This window comes from Triturus cristatus, chromosome 12, assembly GCF_964204655.1.
Source record: "Triturus cristatus chromosome 12, aTriCri1.1, whole genome shotgun sequence".
Taxonomy (NCBI): domain Eukaryota; kingdom Metazoa; phylum Chordata; class Amphibia; order Caudata; family Salamandridae; genus Triturus; species Triturus cristatus.
Window position 1 is genome coordinate 820,006,592 of NC_140595.1, and position 26,810 is coordinate 820,033,401.

General features: G+C 48.1%; 1 protein-coding gene across 2 annotated transcripts in view; it reads left to right on the forward strand.

Annotated features, from left to right (window-relative positions):
- The window catches only part of TFR2 (transferrin receptor 2), a 250,474-nt gene extending 229,141 nt beyond the window's left edge, over positions 1-21,333 (forward strand). For both annotated transcript variants that reach the window (XM_085638512.1, XM_085638511.1), the window contains 4 exons: positions 2,584-2,668; positions 15,218-15,445; positions 15,951-16,091; positions 16,435-21,333. In XM_085638512.1, the coding sequence (XP_085494638.1) occupies positions 2,584-2,668; positions 15,218-15,445; positions 15,951-16,091; positions 16,435-16,677 (697 nt within the window). In that variant the 3' untranslated portion in view covers positions 16,678-21,333. The remainder of the gene's footprint in view (positions 1-2,583; positions 2,669-15,217; positions 15,446-15,950; positions 16,092-16,434) is intronic.
- Positions 21,334-26,810: the final 5,477 nt, after the last annotated feature.

Below are 26,810 nucleotides of genomic sequence, written 5' to 3' on the forward strand. Positions count from 1 at the left end.
TAATAGTGTTTTTTTGTCAACACTACTGCCCAGAGTTTCATATTATTAGTGCCATTAGTGAACATTTTTAATAGTGCTCCGTTGTTATCACTAATGCCCCATGTAACTGTTCTATTAGTAATATTACTATTTCTAAAGTCCCTTGTTCTATGTTAATATTTGTATATATTAATATATATTTAATATATTAATATAATTTGATTGTCAATCCCACTGCTCAGAGTTCCACATTATTAGTGCCCGCTGTTAATAGTGCTCCGTTGTTATCACTAATGCCCCGTGTAACTGTTCAGTTATTAATAGTACTATTTCTAAAGTCCTTTGGGGCATATTAACAATAACCCTCGATAATTATCGCAGAACGCGCGTAGCGCGTTTTTAACCATCACCATCTATTGCCGGATTACATCGCCCTGTTAGCGTTGTATTAGCAACACTTTTCTCACATGCGATGTAAAATCCTGCGATAGACAGCGATAAGCATCATTAGCGTACGTAATCCAGTGATATGGGAACTACGCTAATGAAATGCTTGGTAATCGGGAGATGTGGACTTAACCTTCCAATCCACCTCCCATTCATATTATGGTTAAATCAGATTATTAGCAGGAGTTAAATACCTCCGAAAAAGGGGCCTTAGCGCTACTTTTGACATCGCTTGGCGGAACCGGTGCAGCGTTGTAAATAATGCGAAGCTGTGGTAGCAAGGGTTTGTCATGTAGTGTTTCTAAGGTACGCCCACTTTGTGTGTCATTAGCGATGTCTATCACTGACCTGCAAAGTGGGGGAAAAAACGGCTGTTATGGCAAGGAAACTCGCACTACTGCACGGTAGCAAGTCCTTGTAAATTGTGCGATAATAAAATCGCGGCTTTGTCGGCGCTATGCGCCGAAAAAGCGGCGATACATCTCTTGATAATATGCCCCTTTGTTCTTTATTAAGTGTTCGATTGTCAATCCTACTGCCCGGATTTCCTTATCATTGGTGTTCTGTTGTTAACAGTGCTTAATTGTTATCACTAGTGCCCTGTGTAACTGTCCTATTTCTAAAGTCCCTTGTTCTTTATTAATTGTGTTCCATTGTCAACACTGATGCCCCCATTCTATGTTCTGAGTTTATTTGATGTATATAGGTGCAATTGTATATGGTATTTCTATAACACAAACCTAGCCGAAAGGCAGCGGAGAATCAAAGAAAAGCATAAAGTCAACGAGTGACAGAGATAGCTGGGTTGTGGACGGTTAATGCAATGTCATGTGGTGTTCTTTAAAGAGGGAGTCTTGGACTCTTTCTTAAATTGGGGCAGCGTTGGGGCAGCCCTGATGGATACAGGGATGTTGTTCAAGATGCTGGCTGCATAGATGGAAAAAGCCGCCTGGGGTTTTTTTTTTAACTCTTCTTGGTCTGCAGTCGGATGGTGTCTCGGTTGCTGCTGTGCCTTGAAGCACCAGAGGTGGTGAGCTTGTCTGCAAGATAACCGCAGATGCTGGCTGTGATGGCTTTATAAATGAAGCAGCTGGTTTTGAAGATAATGCAGGCCAGAAAGGGGAACCAATGGAGTTCTATCAGGATGGGGGCGAAGTGATCATGTTTCTTCAGGTGGTGGATGGGATTTGCTGTGGCCTATGGGATGATCTGAAGAGGTGCTGATGTGGAGACTGGGAAGCCATTGAGCAGGGCGCTATCACCATCCAGATGTAAGAGTGCAAGGGCTTGAACAGCAGGTCTTTCTGGCAGAAAGGGTTTCCCTTTCTTTAGAAGAGAGAGCTGCTACTAGCTTGTGTTCCTTAAGGGTGAGGTTGGTGTCCAGAGTGAGTCCAAGTGGCAGCATGGAACCCGGGGGACTCTGCTGGGGTTAGGTGTTATTTGGACCTGGAGGTTCCCATGTGAACAAACTTGTGTTAGATGGAAAGGTAAAAGCTAATCCAGTAAGGGACATTGTCGGTGAATCCCATCTGAGACTCCAGGGTGTCTACGAGGGAGGGAGGGTTGAATGTGTCGAAGGCAGAGGAGAGGTCCAGCAATACAAGGAGGCAGTCGTCAGCTTCATCTGTGGCCAGGAGGTCACTCTCTACTATAGGTAACATAGGGGTCTCCGGGCTGCAGCGTGATTCTATATTAATCGTGCTCCATTGTGAACAAACGTTGTCATTAAATCTAGGTAAATAAGGTATTGCTACCAGCACTCAATTGTTATTACTGTTTGCTCTTGTGCTAAATTAACAGTGCTCCACTGTCAACACTAAAGCGCCTTATTCTCAGCTAATCGTGTTTCATGGATAATAGTTCTCCATTGTTCACTCCAGTACCTTTTAGTCTATATTGCTCTATATTAATAGCCCTCAGTTTGTACCACTGATGCCCCATATACATTTGGTGTCCCCTCTCCTGGGCACTGGAATTGATATTTTTGGTCCAATGGTGAGAGGGTTGGGCGACCAGAATGTGTCTTGAGTGGTTGTTGGGCGGACAGAGTGTGTCCTGCTGCCTGTGAGTGAACTCCATGCACACTGCAAGCACACGTCACATTCGTTGTCTCCAGTGTCCAATCAGTGAATCTCTTGTTCTATCTTTCCCCTTTAGGCTTCGCCCATTGACCATCGATAGTGGCGCCTATCCCTTCACCGCCTTTGGAGGTGTGCCCGCTGTCGAGTTCTCCTTCACGGAGGTGAGTGTGCTCCGTGTGACGTCACAAGGAAACCGGAACTCAGAAGGATGTTAGTGGAGGAATCAAAATGTATGGAAGCACACTTGTGAAAGTTCTTCTTCAAACAAGACAGCTTCTAATGGATTTTAGTGCAGAGAACAAGAGTGTTCACTCAGAGTTCTGTAGAGTTCTCTCCCCCGAGTCTTGTAGAGCCCCCTCCTCTGACTTATGTAGAGACCCCTCCCTAAGAGTCCTGTAGAGTCTGGTATCAGGCCTTTCTTCAGAGTCCTGTAGAGGGAAATCCCTTAGGGTCTGCATTGGAAAAGAATCCATTATAACACAAAGATGCGCTATGCGCCGCTTTGTGTTACTTTGCATCAAGTGCCGGTCCATGGGTGATGCGTGTGCGTTGCAAAAACAACAGTTGATGGACAGTATGCAGAACAATGTCATACATTCACCCCAGTACAGAGATCTGGGCCTAAATCCATCGTTTTTTTGCTCACCATGCCATTCCAGTTTGAACTCAGCCATATGCAAATCAGTCTTGACCCTGTGCCTCATGGGAACAGTCCATCCCGAACTGCCAAGCCAGGTCCTCCCTGGACTGGAAACAAGCATCCTAGGACCGGTTTCGGGGTTTCACCCCTCTTCAGCCAGGATAGCTTGATTCCAGTGGCATGGAGAGCACGGGACCCACGTCTGGGTATACCCGTCCCACTCGGGATGACTAATGCAAAAACAACAGTTGATGGACAGAATGCAGAACAATGTCATACATTCACCATGCAACTATCCACGGGTTTTGGTGTAAATCCCTATCTTCAAACATCGCTAGACAAGGTTGACAGGGATTTGATTACTGATGTTCTCTAATGGGGTAGTCTAGAACACAATTTGTGGGAGAGGCCAAGTGAGAAGGGCCATGCAAAGTGTTTTTTTCCTGTTTAGTTTAAAATATCAGAAAGTTGTGCAGTTCTGCAGGACAGTGACTCTGTGTCTGCCTCTTTCATGTGGGTGGCACGTAGCCAGGGGAAGGACACCGAGCCCCCTAAGTCCAGCAAACCGCATTTCTTGGCTATTCGGAAGGACAGAGCGATGGGACCAACAGTTATCTGCATGCAGTGAGCAGGCGGTGGTGCAGCTCTGATGGCCCAAAGGATGCAGTGAGCAGGCAGTGCTGTAGCTCTGATGGCCCAAAGCATGCAGCGAGCAGGCGGTGGTGCAGCTCTGATGGCCCAATGCATGCAGTGAGCAGGCGGTGGTGCAGCTCTGATGGCCCATTGCATGCAGCGAGCAGGCGGTGGTGCAGCTCTGATGGCCCAATGCATGCAGCGTGCAGGCGGTGGTGCCGCTCTAATGGCTCAATGCATGCAGTGAGCAGGCGGTGGTGCAGCTTTGATGGCCCAATGCATGCATTGAGCAGGCGGTGGTGCAGCTCTGATGGCCCAATGCATGCAGTGAGCAGGCGGTGGTGCAGCTCTGATGGCCCAATGCATGCAGTGAGCAGGCGGTGGGCCAGCTCTGATGGCCCAATGCATGCAGCGAGCAGGCGGTGGTGCAGCTCTGATGGCCCAAAGCATGCAGCGAGCAGGCAGTGGTGCAGCTCTGATGGCCCAATGCATGCGGTGAGCAGGCAGTGGTGCAGCTCCGATGGCCCACTGCAGCAGTGAGCAGGCAGTGGTGCAGCTCTGATGGCCCAATGCATGCAGCGAGCAGGCAGTGGTGCAGCTCTGATGTCCCAATGCATGCATCGAGCAGGCAGTGGTGCACCTCTGATGGCCCAATGCATGCAGCGAGCAGGCAGTGGTGCAGACCTGATGGCCCAACGCATGCAGCGAGCAGGTAAGTGGTGCAGCTCTGATGGCCCAAAGCATGCAGTGAGCAGGCAGTGGTGCAGCTCTGATGGCCCAATGCATGCAGCGAGCAGGCAGTGGTGCAGCTCTGATGGCCCAATGCATGCAATGAGCAGGCGGTGGTGGAGCTCTGAAGGCCCATTGCATGAAGCGTGCAGGCGATGGTGCAGCTCTGATGGCCCATTGCATGCAGCGAGCAGGCGGTGGTGCAGCTCTGATGGCCCATTGCATGCAGCGAGCAGGCGGTGGTGCAGCTCTGATGCCCATCGCATGCAGCTAGCAGGTGGTGGTGCAGACCTGATGGCCCAATGCATGCAGCTAGCAGGCGGTGGTGCACCTCTGATGGCCCAATGCATGCAGTGAGCAGGCACTGGTGCAGCTCTGCAGGCAGCGGTGCAGCTCTGATGGCCCAAAGCTGACACAAGCACTGGCTTTGGGTGCAAGCAGTTCTGGGATCAGCAGAACACACCTTGGACAGACTTGGAGCCAAATGTGATCTGGTGGTTTGATGAGCTCTCCCTTCCTTTTTTCCAGAGGTGCCTTTTGCAGTAAGGTTATTTCCTGATAGAGAAAATGTTAGAAAGAGACTCCTAGGGAGTCGAGATCTGACCTTCAGGGTTCAGACTGGACAGCGGAGAAGCGACGTGGTCTTGGACGCTCGTCTGTTGTGAAGCAAGTGATCTCTAGACTGGAGTGCACGCACTAGAGCCAGTTGACTGGTCCACAAACATTGCCATAGTGTCAGCTCACAGAGAAGACTACCTTCTCCTCGTCTGACGTTGGCAACAGTAAGGTTTCTGGGGTATTGCCCCATCTCCTACAGGGGGAGCAGCCAAGCCTCCTTTCCTCAGTACTGCTGTACAGAGCTCTTCGCAGCAGCATGGTGGACATTAATATTTGCCCCACAGCGCCAGCTTCCATACCTATGTATAAAGAACAATGGTTCCCTTGGGTAGAAACAATGCGTATCGTAGTTACTTCAGCATAACATATAATACATTTCTGAAAGCAAAAACATTTCTTGAACAAAAGGGGGAAGAGGAACAAGAACACAGAGAAAGGATTTTCATTGATTTATGGATCAGAATCGGAATTAGTAACTTACCTTATGTAGAGAGCTGCATATTTATGTAGTGTACCAAATGTACGAGTACTCCATGCAAAATGTCCAGACCACCTTTATTGGTTCACAGGGGCTTCCTTTAAAAATCCCAAGTGCTCTTCTAGTGGTAGCGTGGGCAAGCAGGGTAGGCTTATCAAAGGGGAGTGTTGAGCATTTGTTGTACACACAGTCAATAAATGAGACACTCACTCAAGAAGAAACTCTAGACCAATTTAGAAAAATAACAGACCGATTTAGAAAAATAACACAGATATTTATATAATTTTAGACACCAAGATCATCTGGATCAGGTAAGTACTTTCAGAGATAGAAATTTTAGTAGAAATATAAAATAGTCAAAGGTTTTTGAGGTATGATCCTCGAACGCGGTAATGTTATCCAATGGGGGAAACATTCACTGCATAGAAATACTTGCAAACGGTTTCCAGGGTTCTTCTCCTGAACTTAAGTGCTTAGGGGCCAAGGTCCAAGAAACCACCAGCAGTTCATTTTGAGCGACCCTGGTGTGTCTGGGTGCAGAGGTGCTGGTCGCATTAGTGGCCTCAAGCGCTACCCGGTAAAGTCAATCGAAAAGTACCTGCAAAAGGGATGGCTGCAAGTGGGGACTGGGGGACCAGTCCGGCAGAACCCAAAGGGCGGTTCAGCTCTTGAGGGTCTCTGGAGCACGAAGACAAAGTCTGTTTACGTGGACCCAGGGGCCTCTGGTGCAGAGGGGTTTTGTCCTGTAGGTTGCTCAAGTCTGAGACTCTCATTTGGTTTCCGTGACTTGGAGAGGAGCGGAAAACAAGACTGCAGGGCCACTCTCAGTGAGGACCTTTGAGATCCTGACGTCCCTCGTAGGCAGGTCGGTGTTGGCATCGGTGGTGTCTGGGCTGGACACAGAATAAGCCTTGGTGCTTGCAGGAGCTCCTGTACCCGGGGTATTGGTGCAGGGAAGCTCTGATGAGGCTCAGCGTCTCAAGACTTGGTGAAGCGATGGGGCTCACCTCCTGGACTCTCTATGACCTCCTCCTGGCGAGTTGTTCCCTCAGCGGACCAGATGGTCAGCAAGACAGTGAACTGGGCAAATGCAGTCGGTGTCTGCAGATGCAAGGAGATGGCTCCTCCATCTTAAGAGAGATGCTGCTTGGTTGGCAAAGTACTGGGCAGGCTTCCAGGGGTTTGGGGAAGCTGTGCAGTTGCAGGATGAGTCGTTTCTTGCCATTGTTGGGAGAGCAGCAGCCAGGCAGGGTTTGGCATCAATCTCGGTCCTGGTCCACAGTGCTTGCGTTTCTAGCTCTTATTTACCTTCTTCTGGTCCCAGGTAGGTGAATCAGAGTTCCTGGTGTCAGGGGTCCATTTAAATGCTGAAGTTAGGGGCATTAAGAGGAATGTACCCCTAAGGTGACTACACCCCATATTTTCACGTCCTGGGGAGAGTGGGCATAAACCTGACCCAGAGTTCCTAGTTTCACCAAAAACAAGATGGTGAAACCTTTCTTTCAGTGTTCACTTCAGGTGGCCCACTTTACGGGAGTACCTAGCCTGATAGCGCGACATGCCTGCGGGCTAGCTAATTTTCTTCCCTGCCCGGCCCCAGGACAAGGAGTGGCCTTCTACTGGTCTGGAGGAAGCCGGGTTTGCATATCAAAGATGATAGAGGCTTTGAAGCCTCTGGCCTGGGTAAGCTATTCCACTAGCCATTCTGCTGGGGGAGGTGTGATCACCTTCCTCCGGAGAAGGCAGTGTTCCTAGCCTCTGAGAGCATTTGCTCTCCCGAGGAGGGGGTCAGACACTTGTCTGTGGTGGCAGGCTGGAAGAGTCCACTCAGCCAGCACACTAAAAGACTGATAGGTTTCAAGAGGTACATCTAAGGTGTCCTCTGGGTGCATGTCGTAATCTAACAATGGCATCAGTGTGGATTTATTAAGAGAAGGTGTTTGATACCACACACCATAATTTTCAGTGCAGCCAATATGTAGCTGGGTCACTTGTGATGACCAGTGACCAGCACATGGTTTTGAAATGGCTGCATGAACACTCGCAACGGAACAATGGAACTGGGCATCACAGGGGCACATCTGCTCATGCAGATATGCCCTCACTTATAATATAATGCATCTTGCCTTAGGGCGGTAAGACATGCCGTATGGGTGACTTACACTTGGTATATGCAGTCTCTTTGGGCATGGCACACAGGGAGTGGGTTTTGTTGTGTTGTCGAAAATGGTTTGCACTATTTTGTGTAGCCTGCAATGGCAGTCTGCATTCAATTTGTGTGTGGATCCCTTACGGTGGCATGATACACGCTGCAGCCCTTAAAGACCCTCTTTAGTACCCATGCCCTAGGTACCAGGAGTACCATTTACTAGGGACTTACAGGGATACTAAAGTCCTTGCCAACTGGGTTACAACTGAACATTTTACTTGTTTGAAGGGAAAGAGCACTGGCACCGGGGGCCTGGTTAGCACAGATCCAGTGCACTTTCAGTAAAAAGTGGGGGTGACCATGTCAAAAAGGGCACTCTCCTACACTTAATGCATATGAATGAGGTAGGACAGATTGCAGACCCACTATGAATGTTGATTTTGAGAACCTATTAATACATAGGTCGATTCACAAAATCAAAAACACTTCTGTAAAAGTCGGTGCATGATTTGTGACGGCTTTTACTTAGTCAACTCTTAGTACAGCTGGCCCTAGATAAGTTAGGTGAAAGGTAGGATTTAGGCATGGGAGAAATTTTAATTATGCTATTGAAATGTGCGTAATTTCTATATTTCACATTATATGAAATACCCAGAATTTGGTTTTTTTTTTTTTTTTTTTTTTGTTTGAAACCGTTTATTGCAATCTCAAATATATACAAGTATGGGCCTACAACCTTCCGGCCGGCCGCTAGAATGGCAGGAGCATATAACATACGTACAAAAAGGCACTTGGCGTTGCAGAGAAGCAAATCAGGAGGTATCAAGACGTTGGCCACATGACTCTGAGCCCACAATACGGTTTCATTTTATACGAACACAACAACACAAAAAACCACACCCGCAAGGCAACCCGCAATCGAAAGTAACAGCACGTGCTCCTCAAATGGGGGACCCCAACCATCCACAGGAATCTAAAGAGGGGAAGGGGACCAGATCAAGGACTGGGGGAACCCTGTGCCCGGGGCTGGGGGAGGGGGTCAACTAGGGGGACGGAGCTGGTGAGGCAGCAGGCAGCAGTGGTGGCTCGCAGATACCCCCACGGTAGGCGTTCCAGGGGCCCCATACTTTCACCCACGCCCCAGGCTTACCCCTCGCCACATACACCACCTTTTCTCGGAACATGCACCAATCCATGTGTTCTTTCCAGGCCGACACCGCCGGGGGCCTCTGGGATCCCCACAGCCGCGCGACGTCACGCTTAGCTATCATATATCCCAGAGTCACCCATCGCGTCTGCGGAACCGAGTAATCAGTTGGTTCCCACACATTCAGCAAGCATCTCCTCGCTTCAGGCAACAGCGCGACACGCGTAACCACTCGCAGGACCTCATGCACACCACGCCAGAATCGCTCCACCGTCGGGCATTCCCACAGAATATGCAAAAAAGTCGCCAAAGCACCACACCCACGCTTACACAGCCCATCCTCAGCATAGCCCATACGCAGAAGCCTTGGCCCCGTCATGTAAACCCGGTGGAGGATCTTTAGCTGGACGAAGCGAAGGTGAGCCGGTATGGCCACCTCCTTCGGAGAGGCCACCGCGGAAATCCAGTCCTCGTCGTCCAACTCCAGCCCATCGGCAACCCAAGCCTCGCGGAGGCCAGTCAGCAAGCCCGAGCGGTCATTAATCAATTTTTTGTAAATAAGGGAGATCGTGCTGTCCGGAACGTGGCCATCCAGCACTCTATCCTCCAGGGGGGAGGACTCCGGAATAGAGGCGTCGTCTGGGAAGACGGAGCCCAGTGCGTGACGGACCTGCAAGTACCGAAAGTATTCACTGCCCTGCAGCTGAAACTCCGTCTGCAGCGTCTCGAATGTTTTAAATCCCCCCCTCGTCCAGAGATCCCCCACTTTACTGATGCCTATCGTGTCCCACTTCTCGAAGCCCTTCGAGGTCCACAGGGAGCCCAACCTCTCAGACGCATATAGCGGTGACGCCCGGGTCAAACGGTCCTTCCACCCCATAGCTGCGTTAGCCGCGTGCCATACTCGCACCATGACACGCGTAGGTCCCGTCAGGCGGGGGTCGGGCGCGCCAGAGTAGAGCGCTCGATTGTAGTCGCCACCGGGCAGGAGCATCTTGTCCATTTCAAATGCCGGGTTTAAGGCGGGCCCGTAGAGGCATGATTAATTGCAGCTAGCTGGGAGGCCCAGTAATACCGTTTAATATCCGGGAGGGCAATCCCCCCGTCGTACCATGGGAGCGTCAACTTCGCCAGGGCAATACGCGGCCTCCCGTCCCAGAACAGGCGGCGCTGTAGACTCTCCACCTCACGGAAGTAGCGCGCCGGGACCAAGTCCATAGTGTTCTGGAGAGCGTACAGGAAGCGTGGCAACGACATCATCTTAAACAATGCCGCCCGGCCGAGCGGCGAAAGCGGCAGGCGCCGCCAGCGCGCGACGTCCTCCTTCAAGCGCTGGAGGGGGGGAAGCAAATTCCGCTCGTAGCGGGCCTCCGGGTCCAGAGTAATATAGATACCCAGGTACCGAAACCCCTGAGAGGCAATCTGGATCGGACAGTCCCGCGGGAGGACGGGAGCCTCCCCGGAAAGCACATACACACATGATTTAGCCCAGTTGATGACAAGGCCTGAGTTGCGGCCGAATGAGCGCAAAACATCAACCAGGACAATCAGTGATTTACGCGGGGAGGCGAGGTACAAAAGGATATCGTCGGCGTATAGGGACACGCGGTCCTCATACTCGGGGGTCCAACGGAGACCACGGATGGAAGGGTGCCACCGCAGCCACTCCGCCAGGGGTTCCAAGGCCAGTGCAAACAGGAGCGGCGACAAGGGGCAACCCTGTCGCGTGCCCCGTCCCAGCGCGAATGGAGCCGAGACTCGTCCATTCACTACCACCTGCGCCAATGGGCCCGAATACAACAATTTGACCCAGCTGATGAATCCCGGTCCAAATCCAAATTTCGCCAGCATCGCCCAAATGTATGGCCATTCGAGCGTATCAAACGCCATGGTGGCGTCTAAGGACGCCAAGATGGCCGGCTCCCGCACAAACGGAACACGCGCGAGCACCCCGTGCAAGCGCCGCAGATTAAGGGCCGTGTTGCGATGGGGTATAAAGCCGGACTGGTCTTGGTGGACCAGATCGCCCACCACGCCGACCAGCCGGTTGGCGAGCACCTTGGCGAGGATTTTGGGCTCCGCATTCAAGAGCGAGATAGGCCTATAGGATGTAACCCGTTCTCGGGGTCTCCCCTCCTTGTGGATCACCACGATTGTAGCCAGACGCTGGTCCGGCGGGAGGGAGCCCCGCGAGTGGGCCGCCAGGAACATCGCGCGGAGGTGGGGTGCCAGTACATCCGGTCGCAGCTTATACAACTCGATAGGGATGCCGTTTGGGCCCATGGCCTTGCCAGATGCGACCGAGCGTATGGCGAGGGCAAGTTCGTCCGAGGTGGGAGCAGCATCCAACAACTCCCTGTCCTCCACCGAAAGGGAGGGCAGCGCGATATCCCGAAGCAGGGCATGGGAATCCTCCTCCGAGCAGGGAGAAACCGGGGAATACACCTCGCGGAAATAATCCGCGAAGCAAGAGACAATGTCTTCTGGCTCGGTGACACGTACACCATCCATTCTCTCAATCAGCGGGACCACACGACTCGCTCTCTCCTTTTTATCCAACCACGCAATCAATTTACCAGCCTTATCACCCACATCATACAGTCGCCCCTGTTGCTCTCTACTGAGGCCCCTGGCCGCCTCCGTGACGAGGGCCCTATAGGCCGCCTGCTTAAGGTGTAGAACATGTAGTGCGGCATCCGTCACCCCACTCCCCAGGTCACCCTCTAGTTCAGTAATTTCGGCCTCCACCCGGGTCACCTCCTCCTGCTCGCGCCTCCGGGCATGGGAGATAAAGGAGAGGGCCTCCCCTCTAAGAACTGTCTTGAAGGCTTCCCACAGGGAGATAGCCGAAGGGACAGACCCCACATTCTCCTCAAAATACCGCTGCAAGGATTTAATCAAGTCAGCACGAATAGTGGGGTCGCGCAGGTACCAGGCATTGATTGGAGCTACCCTGCCCTCCCCCCTCGGGAAGACATCAAAATGCAACAGGAGCGGGGAGTGATCTGAAATACCCCGCGCCAGATGGCGCACCTCTCCCACTCTCCCAGCATAGGCCGCAGGGACAAGGACATGATCAAGCCGCGAGAGGCTACCATGGGCACCCGAATGGAAGGTGTACTGCAGCTGCGCGGGATGTTTTAAACGCCAGCAGTCTACCAATCCCAGTGTATCTAAGAGGCCGGACAGCCACGCCTGTGCCCGGGGGAGGTCCCTAGGGGGGTAACGATCCATAGTCCCAGAAGCCACCGCATTGAAGTCCCCCCCAACCACCAGAAGCCCCCCCGGAAGGTCAAGGAGGAGGAGCCCCAGGTCCACAAAAGTGGTAGACTGTAACCCCGGTGGGACATACACTGATACAAAAACAACTACTTTGCCCTCCATTCTCCCCACCAAGACAGTGTAGCGTCCCCTCTCATCATGGCGCACCTCATCTATTTCCAGCGGGAGCGAGTTCTTAACCATGATGCCCACCCCCCGCGAGCCCGACGTGAAGCCCGAGTGGGCCACCAAACGATAGCCCCGCCGATTCATGGCATAAAAGGAATTACCAATAAGGTGTGTCTCCTGCAGAAAGACCACATCTGGCGAAATTCGTTTCAGATACTGCAGGACCACACCTCGCTTAATCCTATCCCCCAGTCCGTTAACGTTCCACGACAACAGAGTCAAATCCCTACCCCCCATCACATACAGAAGCCATCATTTGTCCCCCCGAGAGCACCTCATAAAACACCAATACAGTAAAGGGTTTGCCTTGCGGTAAAAATGAACAACACCCCACCCCAACCCACCCGTCCCAACAGAACTCCCCCCTCCCTGCACCCCTGCATGAGCCCGGACAGCCCCCCCAAAGTGCAGTGTGCCTGTCGCCCCATAGATGAGAAAACTAACTAGTCCCCCAGAGGAGGAGGGAAAGCCCCCAAGAGACCCCATACGACCTCCACAGGAGGGGAACATACACGAGCAGTCAATGGTGACAATAATGTTGTCCAGAGCAAGGCCTACTATTAGTCCCTCAGACCTGACCCGGCGAGCCCTCCCCGCCAACCGCACCCCCCCCCCGACCCCCCCGGCCCCGATCCCCGGGCAAAGTGTCCAACCAGTCCCCGGCCGCCTCGGGACGATCAAAAAAGTGCGTGCGGCCATCCACCTCTACCCTCAACTTAGCTGGAAAAAGCATCGCATACTTAAGGTTCAGGTCCCGTAGGCGACGTTTGACTCCGAGAAAACTCAGTCTCTGCTTTTGGACCGCCGGAGTAAAATCAGGGTAGAAATTTACGTCCATGTTGTCGAGTCTGACCGGTCCTTGTAGCCTAGAAGTCTGCAGGATAGCGTCTCTGTCCCGAAAGTTGAAAATCCGGGCAATGAGAGGCCTCGGCGGGGCTCCGGCCTTAGGTCTTCCTCCGGGGACCCTGTGGGCACGTTCCACCGCAAAGAGTTTACTCAGCCCCCGGGGCTGGAGATGGGTGAGAATCAGGTCCTCCACAAACAGATCCGCCGCCTCCTCCTCACGTCCCTCCGGCACCCCGATAATGCGGACATTGTTCCTCCGGGCCCGACCCTCGGAATCCTCCAGTCGACGATCCATCAGGGCGCTCGCCTGGCCAAGCCGGCGCACCTCCTTTTGGAGGGCCGCCACGTCCGTTGTGAGGCCCGAGGTAGTGTGGGCCAAAGAATCGACCCGGTCATTCGTTTTGGACAAATCGGCCCTCACCAGGCCCACATCCACGAGGACCGAGTCTATCTTCTGCGCCAGAGTGTCAAAGCGCTGGTCCACCGAGGCCTTCATCTCGGCGATGGCGCCCATGACGTCTCGGAGGGTCAGATCCGCGGGCAGAGCAGGAGCATCAGTCGGGCCCGCAGGGGACGTACGCGGCGCCTCTGGAGATCCCTTCTGGAGGGTGTAGCGGTCCATGTTGTTGGACTGATGGGCCATGCCACGGCGGGTCGATTTCACCTTTGCCCGGTCGCCATCTTGCTTTGTGGACATGGTTTCAGTCCCCAAATCGTGCCAATCTCCTCGAAAGGGGCCGACAAGCCAGTTCACGGGCTCCGGGGGGGGGGCGACCACAGTTCCGCAGGACGGATCACAGCCGGCGGGCCGGCAGGGCACCCCAACGAGGCCACACCACCGCACACCGCCCCGCAACCCTACCTCGCCTGACAGCAAGGAGGGCGCAAAAGCGAAAGTGAAAGTGCGGGGTACGCGAGTCGCCCAGCCTTGCCCGCCGCTGTTGTTCACTTTGTCTCCGGATCGCCCCACAACTCCAATCCGGGGGGCCGGCGTGGAGAAGGCCGCAAACCTCAATCGGTGCTCCCGCCGGTGTCCGAGGTCCGATTTGGAAACGGAAAACGGGTGTCACCTCAGCTCGGGCTCACGAGCACAGTCCCCTCATCTAGGACAGGATATAGTCAGGATTTATGCAGGAGGTCGCGGAGGTCCTCGGGAGCCTCGCACCTACGCGGCCATCTTGGTTGCGCGCTAGGCTCCTCCCCCCGAAATACCCAGAATCAATTTAAACTTCAAATGATGCAATTAAGGGTCATTTGTACATGCAAGAGAATGTTTTTTTTTTCTTGCAGAGTTTTATATAGTGCGAACTTGACCAGAATCCAATCAGGTATCAGAGCACTTTACATAGCACCAGTTATGTTACATGAAGACACACATTCGTTTTTTGTTAGGCATGGGGAGATTAAGTGATTTGCCCGGAATCACAGGATGTTTAGCGTCATTACCGAGACTCGAACCCAGTTCCCCCAGGTCCGAGGTTGAGCGCCCTAACCGTTAGGCCAACTCCTCTCCCAATTGTTCGGGCAGAAAATATCTTGCCAAGAGACTTTTTTTTGCTTGAACCAATCTCTTTGCGGTATCTTGCAGAACTTTTTTTTACCCAAAGTTTGCAATCGCATGAACAAAAATCACCTGAGATACTGACAAACCACATCTCACCTTAAATGTTTTGTTGAAAAAAAGAAACAATTTTGCTCATATTTAGGAGGAACTTCAAGTCACCGGAAGAAGAGGTAATGTCAAACTATAAGAGGAGAGCAGTGTTACACATCAGAAGCAAGAAAACATCCCCAATTGGGATAATTGATCACAATCCTTACCTGCAACACACCCAGCTAAATCCATTTTCCAGCACTGCTAAAAACTGGCCACAAAGCTCTGCCAATGACCATCAGCCTTGCTCTCGAGTTCTCTGTCCATTCCAGTGTGTGTGTACTCTCCTGCCAATGCACGGCCTGTAGACTATCTGTGCTGAGGAGCATTGGTCTTATACATGCCCCTTTCTTATCTTCCATGCAGGAGTCACAAGCGTACCCATTCCTGAACACCAAGCTGGACACCTATGAAAAGCTCAACTCGATGGTACAGGGCAGGCTGCCCACCTTTGCCAAGAGCCTGGCCGAGGTGGTAGGACAGGTGGTATTGAGGCTTACCCACGACCATCTCCTGAGGCTGGACTACAACTGCTACAGCGAAGACGTGGCGAAACGCATCTCCAGCTTCAACGAGTACTCCAAGTTTCTAAAGGTTGGAATGATCACACAAGTTAAAGGAATGTGGTACTGATGCAAAGTATGGCGTACATTACAACACCAAGCCAGACACCCTGCAAGGACACAGCTGTGGACACCTAATTCACCCAATAATTCATTCAGCATTTCACCAGACAAGACACCCAACAATATATGGAGTGAGACACCCAGCTAGATGTGCAGTTTTACTCAGTAAGAGACCCACAAGGGTAGATTGCTCAATAATCTAACCACCTGGACATGCAGAAAGATCAACACAACTGACAAGACACCTAACAAGACATCAGACACAAAATGCATATAGAAAGGCATTCAATAAAGCACCTAGCAAGAGACACGAAAAGATAACCCAGTCAGTTATGCACCCAGGAAGACTTCTGGAGAGGCCAGATATGCCACATTGCTGAGCACACAAGACACCCAATTGATTCATTGTGTTGACTTCTTTAGTTTGATAGCCTCCTTTCATTTTCATCCTTTTCTTCTCTCATCTCCTGAAGGACCGTGGCTTGACCCTGAAGTGGATGTACACAGCCCGTGGAGACTACACGCGTGCAGCTGAAAAGCTAAACAATGCAATCCTAAGCTCAGATGAAAAAGACGAAAAATTGATCCACATGTTCAATGTCCGCATCATGAGGGTGAGTGCCAAAGGAGGGAGTCGGAGTGCGCGAATGTGTGCGGGAGTAAGTGAGCTGGTTTGGAACGGAGTGTGAGAGTCTGCAAGAGTACGGTAGGCTATGGTGTTGCATAGGGCTGCCTATGGGGATAGTACAAATGTGAGGGAAGTGACTGAGTCAATGGAGTGAAGTTGCTGTGACTTTGAGTGGTGGAAGGCAGGGATACACAGTGTGAGTGTACAGTAACCAGCAGGAATGCAGCGTGTAGTGTGATGTGTATTGAGTGGTAGTAAAAAGGGCAGCAGTGGCTGAATGGGCCAGCTTTGACCACTCTCCTTATCTTATTGACTGTCTCTCATTGTAGGTGGAGTTCTACTTCTTGTCACAGTACGTCTCTGCGATGCAGAGCCCATTCCGCCACATCATCCATGGGCAGGGAGCACACACCCTGTCCGCTCTCGCTGACCATCTCAACCTGTTGAAGACTAATCCGGCAGAGTTCAAAGAAGCCTTTTTTCGGAGGCAGCTGGCTCTGGTGACCTGGACACTGCAGGGAGCGGCCAACGCCCTCAGTGGTGACGTCTGGGACATTGACAACAATTTCTAGTAGTGAGTGCAGGGAGGAAATGGGGTGTGGGGTTTCGGACAGGACCCCGTCACCCACCCACAAGGTCCCACTGTAGCCTGTTGGAATTCAAACCCCACAATGTTGCCTCAATTCATGCCTGGTAAAGATAAAGTATCTGATGGTTCAAACAATACCCTAAGCCCAGGGGCGCTCTGCAGAAATATGTAGAAGCATTCAATTTGCCATCTAGTGGCAAAATAATTTTGCCTGAATTTGTAAGAAAATCTCACAGATTTATTTAAAATTTCAAGATATTATTTTTGAAAAATTATTTAAGGCAAGCAGGATTCCTAGAGAACTCCTTAAAACAATTGCAACACGGGCCTAACTAAAATAGTTTTGGGGAGAGCAGAAACAACACAAAATGATAAAAGGAAAAATATAAAGATGAGTGAGGAACATGCATTGCACAATGCGTGTGAGTACCCAGAATTAAAGGTGTGTTGTCACCTCACTTGCAGGTGAGGTCCTGACCTACTCCGCCTTGCAACATACCCTGGTCTGAACATGCATTTTATGAATTCTCAGACTGTCTAGTTCGAGCGGGGTTATGAACACTGCCCGCCCAATTTTCCTAATCCTTCACTCACTTGTCTTCTCTGTTGTCTGGTCACCAGAATGTGATTTTCTTGTTAATTTATCAGTGACAGTGATCACTATAAATGTTGATTTTTCTTTATTGCCAAGTGATAATGACGTTCAAATGTACAAACACCAGAAAATTATCGGGAGCAGTGACTTCCATAATTATGACTGTTATACTGTCGTCAAATCGAAAAGCAGCATCTGCTATCAATCAAGGGTGATGTCACGGGAGGGCAGGGGCTCGATTTCACCCTATGTGGTAAGAAGATCCAGGTTTTGCTCTGTTGAGCGTTCATTCCTGAGCCGATTAACTCCTTTCTATCCCCTAAAGACCTTCTGAGGTCTGTAGTCCTTCTCTTTTAAAGGAGACAGCAGAAAACATCCATTAGTTCATCCTGCAAGTCAGGTTTGTCCAAACTGTTTCACATGAAAGAGTGTGAACTATGCTAAACTTCCAGGATATCCAGATATAACTTATCTGTAAGTAATGTAAAGGAGAGTAATTTACAGAGTGGGAGTTTACCCAAACAATCTGGCATGGATAGACCCTGGGTCCAAGAACTAATGTTAAGGAACAATACAACAGACTACCCCAGATCATCTTAACCGCACAATATGTCCAGTTTGACACATAGTGTCCAATCAAACCGATTTATTCAATTTCTTAGGGGCCTTCGGCTCCTCTCAGTATGCAATAATGTACTTTTTTTGACTTTGACCCTCCCCTCCCCGTGACATCTAACAGACTGGTTTCCAAAACCATGCTCTCAAGAGTCGGTGCCATCAAGCATCGGAGACAGCTTTCCTCTCCTAACTGAGGATGGGGACAAACGATTATCGGGGACAGTGATCCTCATAATTTATTTGACTTTTTTATCTTTTCTAACTGCCATCTGCATATGCTTCTGCATTTCAACAGACCCAACAGTTTGTGGCGCAGTGCCAGACCCCACTTGGGTGCTGTTATGTCAAACAAAAGCCAGTTGGGGTTTCTCGACAGAGTGGAGTTGTTTGATTCCCTTCAAATAGGCATAAAACCCTTGCAGACTCAGACGAGCTAAATAACCTTTAGTTTCTCATTCTGAGTTCTGTATCTACTAGGCTCGGCGTCATGAGACAATGACCCAGTAGTACCATTGCTTATTTTAGAGCAGCATTAGGTTTGGTGCTAAAAAATGTATATGGGCATTGAAACACTTGCGAGGTGATGCACAACATTTCCCCACAAAAACGAACGACGTAGAATAATTGTAGAGCCATAGTCTCACCTTTGACAACTCACTATTAGAAGAGTATTCATTATTAATCCACCTACTAAAAATGGGTAAGCAAAAAGAATTTCAAAGCAGTGCATTGAAAAATAAGTTTGCACCTATATAGATTACTGAGAAATACCATCTGGACAAAATGTCACATCACAATAGCACATTGAAAAAAGCCTCATGAAATGTAGTGTTTTGGGGTGATGTTTTGCTCTAATATATTAGGACAAGTATCTGAAATTATATAATTTCCCCCCCTAAAGGGTTTAGAGGGGCCTTGGATTTCTGCCTACTTGTAATCCTATAGATAATGGTCGCTGTTTCTCAATAAACTACTGCTGAACAGAGCTGGAATGCAAAGACTCTGCACAGCTAATTTGGTGACATATAATGTTAAATTCAGTCCAACAGAAAATGTGCACATTCTGATTGGTCGACGGAGTGAATGTGATTTAAACAAGGCAGAGCATACTTTAGAGTCTGAGGCTTTTTTCTTTTTGTAATTGAACGAGCTATATAACAGAACAAAAATGTAAGCATAGTCCTATTGGAAGGAGAACCGCCACATACCTTAACACCATGAAGCAATCTTGCATTGCCGTTGGCCAGCTGAGCTGGACTGTACACAAAACAAAGACGCATCTTGATTATTTTGAAGATTATAATAACAGTTTATTTCATTCCGGGATATGGGGGAAACTCTTCACATTCCTAAATTGACACATGAATGAAATAGACTTAATACCTGAGGATATATTATATTCCATCAATGATAGAGACTTAATACCTGAGGATATATCATATTCCATCAATGATAGAGACTTAATACCTGTAGATCTATCATATTCCATCAATGATAGAGACTTTAGAGACTTAATCCCTGAGGATATATATCATATTCAATCAATGATAGAGACTTAATACCTGTAGATCTATCATATTCCATCAATGATAGAGACTTTAGAGACTTAATCCCTGAGGATATATATCATATTCAATCAATGATAGAGACTTAATACCTGTAGATCTATCATATTCCATCAATGATAGAGACTTTAGAGACTTAATCCCTGAGGATATATATCATATTCAATCAATGATAGAGACTTAATACCTGTAGATCTATCATATTCCATCAATGATAGAGTCTTAATACCTGAAGATATATCATGTTCCATCAATGATAGAGACTTTAGAGACTTTGGGCAGATTTATGAGCCCCTTGCGCCACTTTTGCGTCACTTTTAACATGGGAAAAGTGACGCAAAAGTGGCGCAAGGGGCTCATAAATCTGCCCCTTAATCCCTAGGATATATATCATATTCAATCAATGATAGAGACTTAATACCTGTAGATCTATCATATTCCATCAATGATAGAGACTTCATACCTGAGGATATATCATGTTCCATCGATGATAGAGACTTTAGAGACTTAATCCCTGAGGATATATATCATATTCAATCAATGATAGAGACTTAATACCTGTAGATCTATCATATTCCATCAATGATAGAGACTTACTACCTGAGGATATATCATGTTCCATCAATGATAGAGACTTAGGGGCACATGTATCAACATCACCATTTGCGATTCTCAAATAGCGATTTTTAAAGAATCGCTATTTGAGAATTGCAAAACGGGATGTATTTAAAAAATTGCAAACTTTTTGCGATTTCTTAAAATTCCTTAATTGCGATTAGCAAATTGCAAAATCGCAATTAAGGAATACCTGCCCATTCATTTCTATGGGCCAGGAGACCCATAGGAATGAATGGGAAGTAATTCTCAAATAGCGAATCGCAATTTGCTAATCGCTATTTGAGAATAATTTCAAAGGTGCAAGGGTGTCATGATGACACCCTGATGCACCCCTGAAATTAGCATGTGTGTGCATATGGCGCACATACATGCCCTAAGGGCATGTATGAGCGCCACGTGGCACTTTGTAAAATTAAAAAAAGTGCTTTTTGAAAGGAAATCGCAAATTACCACCAACTGGAAGTTGGTGGTAATTTGCGATTTCTTAAGGATAATTCGCACAACTTGGGTGCTTTTTACATGTCATTTAAGAAATCGCAATTTGCGATTTCTTAAATGCTTATGCAAAATTAAGAAATCGCTAAATTAGCAATTCCTTAATTTTGCGTTGGGAATTTGCCTAATACATCCTGTTTTGCGAATTTTTAATCGCAAACGCTGTATTTTGCGAATCGCAGCGTTTGCGATTAGAAATTCGCTTGATACATATGCCCCTTGATACCTGAGGATATATCCTGTTCCATCAATGATAGAGACTTAATACCGTAGGATATATCATATTCCATCAATGATAGAGACTTAATACCTGAGGATATATCATGTTCCATCAATGATAGAGACTTAATCCCTAAGGATACATCATAATCCATCAATGATAGACACTTAATACCTGATGATAGATCATGTTCATCAATGATAGAGACTTAATACCTGAGGATTTATCATATTCCATCAATGATAGACACTTAATACCTGATGATATATAATGTTCCATCAATGGTAGAGACTTAATACCTGAGGATATACCATATTCCATCAATGATAGAGACTTAATCCCTAAGGATACATCATATTCCATCAATAATAGACACTTATTACCTGACGATATATGATGTTCCATCAATGATGGAGACGTAATACCCAAGGATATATCATATTCCATACTGTCATCTGATTTCTACAATTGTAAGTTTGGCATTTGAGAAAAAGCGCCTGCTTCTGCTAATAAACTGTACTTCCTGAACTCTTGCTTCTGTGGTGGTCTTTATTCCCATCTAGGGCATGGGGGGCATCTCTCGGAATAACATGGAGGGGCTCAGGCTGCTAGGGGGTCCATCTCTATCTCTCTGTGGAGATCTGGAAACCCTTTTGAGGAAGGGCTTGAGCAACTTTGATTACCGAACTCTTGTGCTTCCATGAGATGCTGCAGAATCTGCCTCTTTTGGTCAATGTACTGGTTCAAATTGGCTTTTGAAGTGAAAAATGGACATAGTTTTCTTCTCACTAGGTAAGATCCTTCTTTTTAGATCTGGCTTGGCAGCTGTAGAGGCCTCAAAGACCTGTTGTGAACACTTTACAGAGAGTGGGGTTTGGGTCCAGCCATTGGCTTGTTTGACAAAGTCTCAAACCAATGGCTAAAGGAAACTGGCCCAATCACATCTTGGCTCTCACGTCTTGCAATGTCCATTGGGTTTATTATTCCACCTCATAGAGGAGGCTTCCTTACTACTGTACGAAGGGCATTATATGAGTAGCAGCAGCTGGCAGGGACTATATGCTTTGAATGGGGAAGCAATCTTGAAAAATAAAGCCTCCGCACTAAAAGCAACACATTCATACTGCTGGAGAAACATTTACATGAAGGTTGTTCTAAATAACTAGGTCTCGATTTATAAAATTAGGCAGGGTTTATACTAAGATTTCACCAACTGTTAATGCTACATTTAAAACATGTTTGCAATAACATCTTATTTTTACTTAACATTCTCTTACAAAATTGGATCATCTTCCCAAATATGCCCACCTAATGCAGTTGCAACTGGCTTGCGACAGAGAAGATGGCTGGGGTTAAAAAAACACACAGTGTTCTTCTCTTGGTCCAAGTTTCAGGGATTTTTTCATTTATGCCGGTGCTTTATTTGGGCATCCGTCTTTATTCTGTATGACATAGATACCTGCTTTGGTATTGTGGCTCTAGTCCCTCCGTTGTTTTCAGTGGCCTGGGTATTTCCTTTGATGATTAGTCTGCTGTTTGGGTCTGGCTTGACAGCACAGCCATAACCAGACCTTACCTGATAAAGGGGCTTTGACTACATGTTAATCTTCCTTCCTATGCTTTGATTAGGCAGAAGTGTTTTGGTTCCATTGAAAAGGGGAGATTGTGTTACACTTTGCGCCTTGTTGAAAAGCCTACGCTCAGTGGTTCAGATGAGCAGTCAAGGATGCCAGATGTCATAGGTGTGACCTGTTCATTATGAAAAGTTATGAGAAAGGCAGATGTCAACATATACTATCCATAGTAAAAAAGTCTAAGGGGCATAGGCCTTTCAACACTAAATCACTGTGTTGTAGACAGGTATTCTGTTGCATGCTATTTCAGAGTGTGCAGGGATCTGGTGTTGATTTCCCACTCGGACAAACCCCTGGTGCACAATGTTTGCACCATGATATCCTGGTTAGGCCTTCATACAAGGGGTTTTATATTATTTTGTATATATTTGTAATTTAATGACTGCTCACCTGATAGTTGCCTTGCGGGAAAGCTTATGCTCAATATATTAGGCCTCAGTGCATTATGGTAACAGGTCTGATTGGTTTATTTGCAAAAGGTAAGGCTAGTACCATGGGTCTGAGCTGTTCATGGTGAAAATTAACAGAAAGCAATAGGTGGGACCAATTTACTGTGAAAAGCGTGTTATTAGATCCAATAGCCTTTTATCAGTGGATTATCAGTACTCTGTAATAAGGCGTATTGACAGGTATTTTCTCACATGAAATCTTACCAATTGCTGCAGTGGGCAAATGTTGTGGTGTGGGTTACCCCTTCTGACAAACCTTGGGGGTAGAAGAACGTTACTGCGCGAGTCCTTGCTACCCCCACTTGTGAGAACCTGTACCTTGTTTTGCCTACAGACATTTTGTAGGTAGGTGCAGTTTTATGACCGAATGCCTGAGGGTTGCTTTATGCTCAATACTGCAGCCTCTGGTTGTTTACAGTAAGAAGATAATGTTTACGATTCGATTCAATAAGTCTTTATTTCGATTTAACAAAAATCATAAAAGACATTTACATTTAAAATATTAAAACATTCCATTTCCACAGATAATATAAAGCTGACACAATAGGAAAGTACATCATCTAGTAATTCCATCCGAAAATACAAACAATACTCAATAAAAACCCCAAGCCTATTTACAGTACGTGCCACATGTATAAGTGTGACTGTACAAAAAGACCAAGGGGCAGATTTATGACGTCTGGCACATCTCTGCTAATCAGCAGAGATGCGCCAGAAGAGTTGAGATGCATCTGCCCACCCGTGCGCCACCATTGATGCGACGCATTTACAATGCGGCGCACCGTGGCACTCGGATGGGCAGATGCGTGACGCATCTCCTGTCGGAAGGGTGGCGCATTGCTGGAGTTGCGTCGCAAGCGCGACGCAGCTCCAACAAGGCTCGGGGGTGCCCTATCCCTTACATGCTGCGTCAATCCTTACGCCTGCTTCAAGCAGGCGCAGGGTTTTGACGCAGCATGGCCTTAAAAGTGACTGAGTGAAATCTTGTAGATTTCACTCAGCCACTTTTAGGAGGAGTTCCTGCGCCGGAACGCCCCCCCCTGCTCCAGAACGCCTACATGTGGCGCAGGGCTTTACAACGTGACGCATCTGCCAGATGTGTCACGTTGTAAATACCCCGCAGCATGGCGCAGGATTTGCGCCGCCGCTGCGTCACAAAAGTGTCGCAACGGCGGCATAAATGAGGCGCAAGGGGCTCATAAATCTGCCCCCATTAAACAAAAAAAATTTTAAAAAATGTTTACATATAAGGGTAGATTTGGATCACTAGGAAGAGGAATGTCACATCCAGTAGGAATGTGTATTACAGAAAGTTAAGGCACAGACAGCAGGCTTCACTTTTGTACCGGTAAGAGTATATGTTAAGGTAAATGTTAAAGCCAATAGTCCTTTAAGGATGGATTATTACACTATGTTAAAGCCTCTAGACAGGTACTTTTAGGTCTGAGTGAAATTTAAATATGCTGGCAAAATGCAGCATTTTGCAATTTTGCATAATGTTTGCCCGGAGGAGACTGGTTGACACAGGAAGAGTCTTGCCTGAGCTGCACCTTGTAACAATATTCAATTCTGTACCGACCATGCAGCAATTCACATGGTAAAATCTACTGAATGAGAAGTGAGGATGCCTGAAACCTATGCGTTTTTTAAATGTGCCCAAGATACTGAGTTTAGGAATAGCCGTAATTTCAACAACTCTGAATTTGGGGTTTCCTGCACAATCGTGTTCCAGAGGGACTTTTACAAAATGTGTTCGTTCTTGCACATTGTTTTACAATCGGATAAAAACGGCAATAAACAGAACTGATAATAACAAACAAGTTACTTACCTTTGGTAACCCCTTATCTGGTAGCGACTCTATCTAGCTGCAGATTCCTTATCCCAGGCGTAAGACTGCAGTACTTCTGCGCGCTGGTAGGTGGTGCTGATCCTTCCACGAGATGGGGCGTACACAGTGCCTTTATAGGTGGCACCCCAGCGTGCTGACATCATTTCTGTATGTGACCATTTCCGCGCCAGAAGCACGTAGCCAAGTCAGAAGGCTGTTAGGCAAGTGTGCAGAATCTAAGGAACTTTTTCAGTGGAAAAATCCAATTTGCACAACTGGGTGTTGGGATGGTAGGGTCGATAAGAAATCTGTGGCTAGATAGTCTCTAGCAGATAAGGTATTACCAAAGGTAAGTAACTTGTTTATCTGACAGAGACTTCTAGCCGCAGATTCCTTTCCTTTGAATAGATACCAAAGCAATACCTTCCCAGAGTGCCTGTCACAACAGACCTAGCTGTCAAGGCAGTAGTGTTTAATAAATGTGTGCAAGGGTGCCCGAGTAGCAGCTTGGCAGATGTCCAGGACAGGAACTCCACGAGCTAACGCAGTAGTCGCAGCTTTGACACTTCAAGAATAAGCCCACGAGCACTCAGTGAGTTGCTTCTTGGCTGATGCATAGCAGATCTTTATGCAGAGTACAATCCATCTGGAGTTGGTCCGTCTTTCCCCTTCTTCGCTCCAGTGAACCCAACAAAGAGCTGATGGTCCACCTGGTGTTTCTTTAGTGCATGCAATATAGAATGACAACCTTTTTTGGATCCAAGCAGTGGTCTCCCTCTTCCCCCTTGGAGGGGTGAGGTGGAGCAAAGAAGGTTGGCAGCATGATGCTTTGGCTGACTTGGAAAGGTGTCACCTCCTTTGGCAGAAGAGAGGAATGGGTCAGTAGAAAGAGTTTGTCTTGGAAGAAGCTGGTGCATGGGGGTGAACAGGAAGAGCCTGAAGCTCGCTGAGCTTCCTGGATTGATGTGAGGGCAACTAAGAAGACTGACTGGATGGTTAGAAGTCTTAGAGGGCAGCTATGCATGGGTTCAAAGGAGGAACACATCAAATAGGTTAAAACGATATTAAGAACCATTGGGGCAGGACAAAAGGGTTAGGAGCAAATGTGCTGAAGTCTTTCAGAAAATGCGTCACAACAGGTGACTTAAACAGGGAGGGTTGGTCTGGCAACTGCAGGAATGCTGGGATGGTTGAAAGATATCTCTTAACTGTGCCCAGAGCAAGTTCTTGCCAAGCGAAGGACAAACAAAACAGCAACACTTCAGAGAATGGTGCAGAAAGTTGGTCAACATGTTTTTTAGTGCACCAAGCCACAAACATGTCACAATGAGCTTACACAATGTTTGTCGATGGGCGCCTGGCTGCCAAGATGACTTCACATATTTGAGAAAGAAAATGGAATACTCTCAGCTGTCCCCATTCAGCCTCCAGGAATGGAGGCAGAGCATGTGCAGGTGTGGGTGCAGGAGCCTGCCCTGTTGCTGAGACAGGAGATAATCCCGTTGAGGGGGCTTGACCGGAGGACAAATGCTAATACTCAGAAGTTTGGGATACCATACTCAACAGTCCAATCTGGAGTCACTAGAATGACTTAGGGCCAGCCTGTACTGATCTTCTTCAGAACTCGGGGCAGTAGAGGTATCCTCGGAAAGGCGTTCAGAGGTCCTGAGACCCACTCAAGACAGAATGCATCTCAGAGCGAGCAGCACCTTGAAAACTCCAACACGCAGAAGTGCCTACATTGCGTGTTCTCGGCAGTGGCAAATAGATCTAACCAAGGTTCTCCGTAATCGCGGAAGAGAGTTTGCACCACCTCCGCATGGAGACATCATTTGTGATCAGCATTACCTCACCTTTAGGAAAAAACTTAAAACCATGCTGTTCCCCAACACTTGCTAACTTTCCTGTCTATTCTCGGCAACACTCTGCACTCTGTCAATCTTAGCGCCATGATATCCTTTGGGATGAATGACAGCGCTTTAGAAATATCCTTACCATTACCATTACCATTACCAAGTCATCGACAGCAGAGTTTGGCAGCCCTGATGTTCGTTGAGTCCGCCAGGTGTTATACAACCAGAAAAATGTCCTAC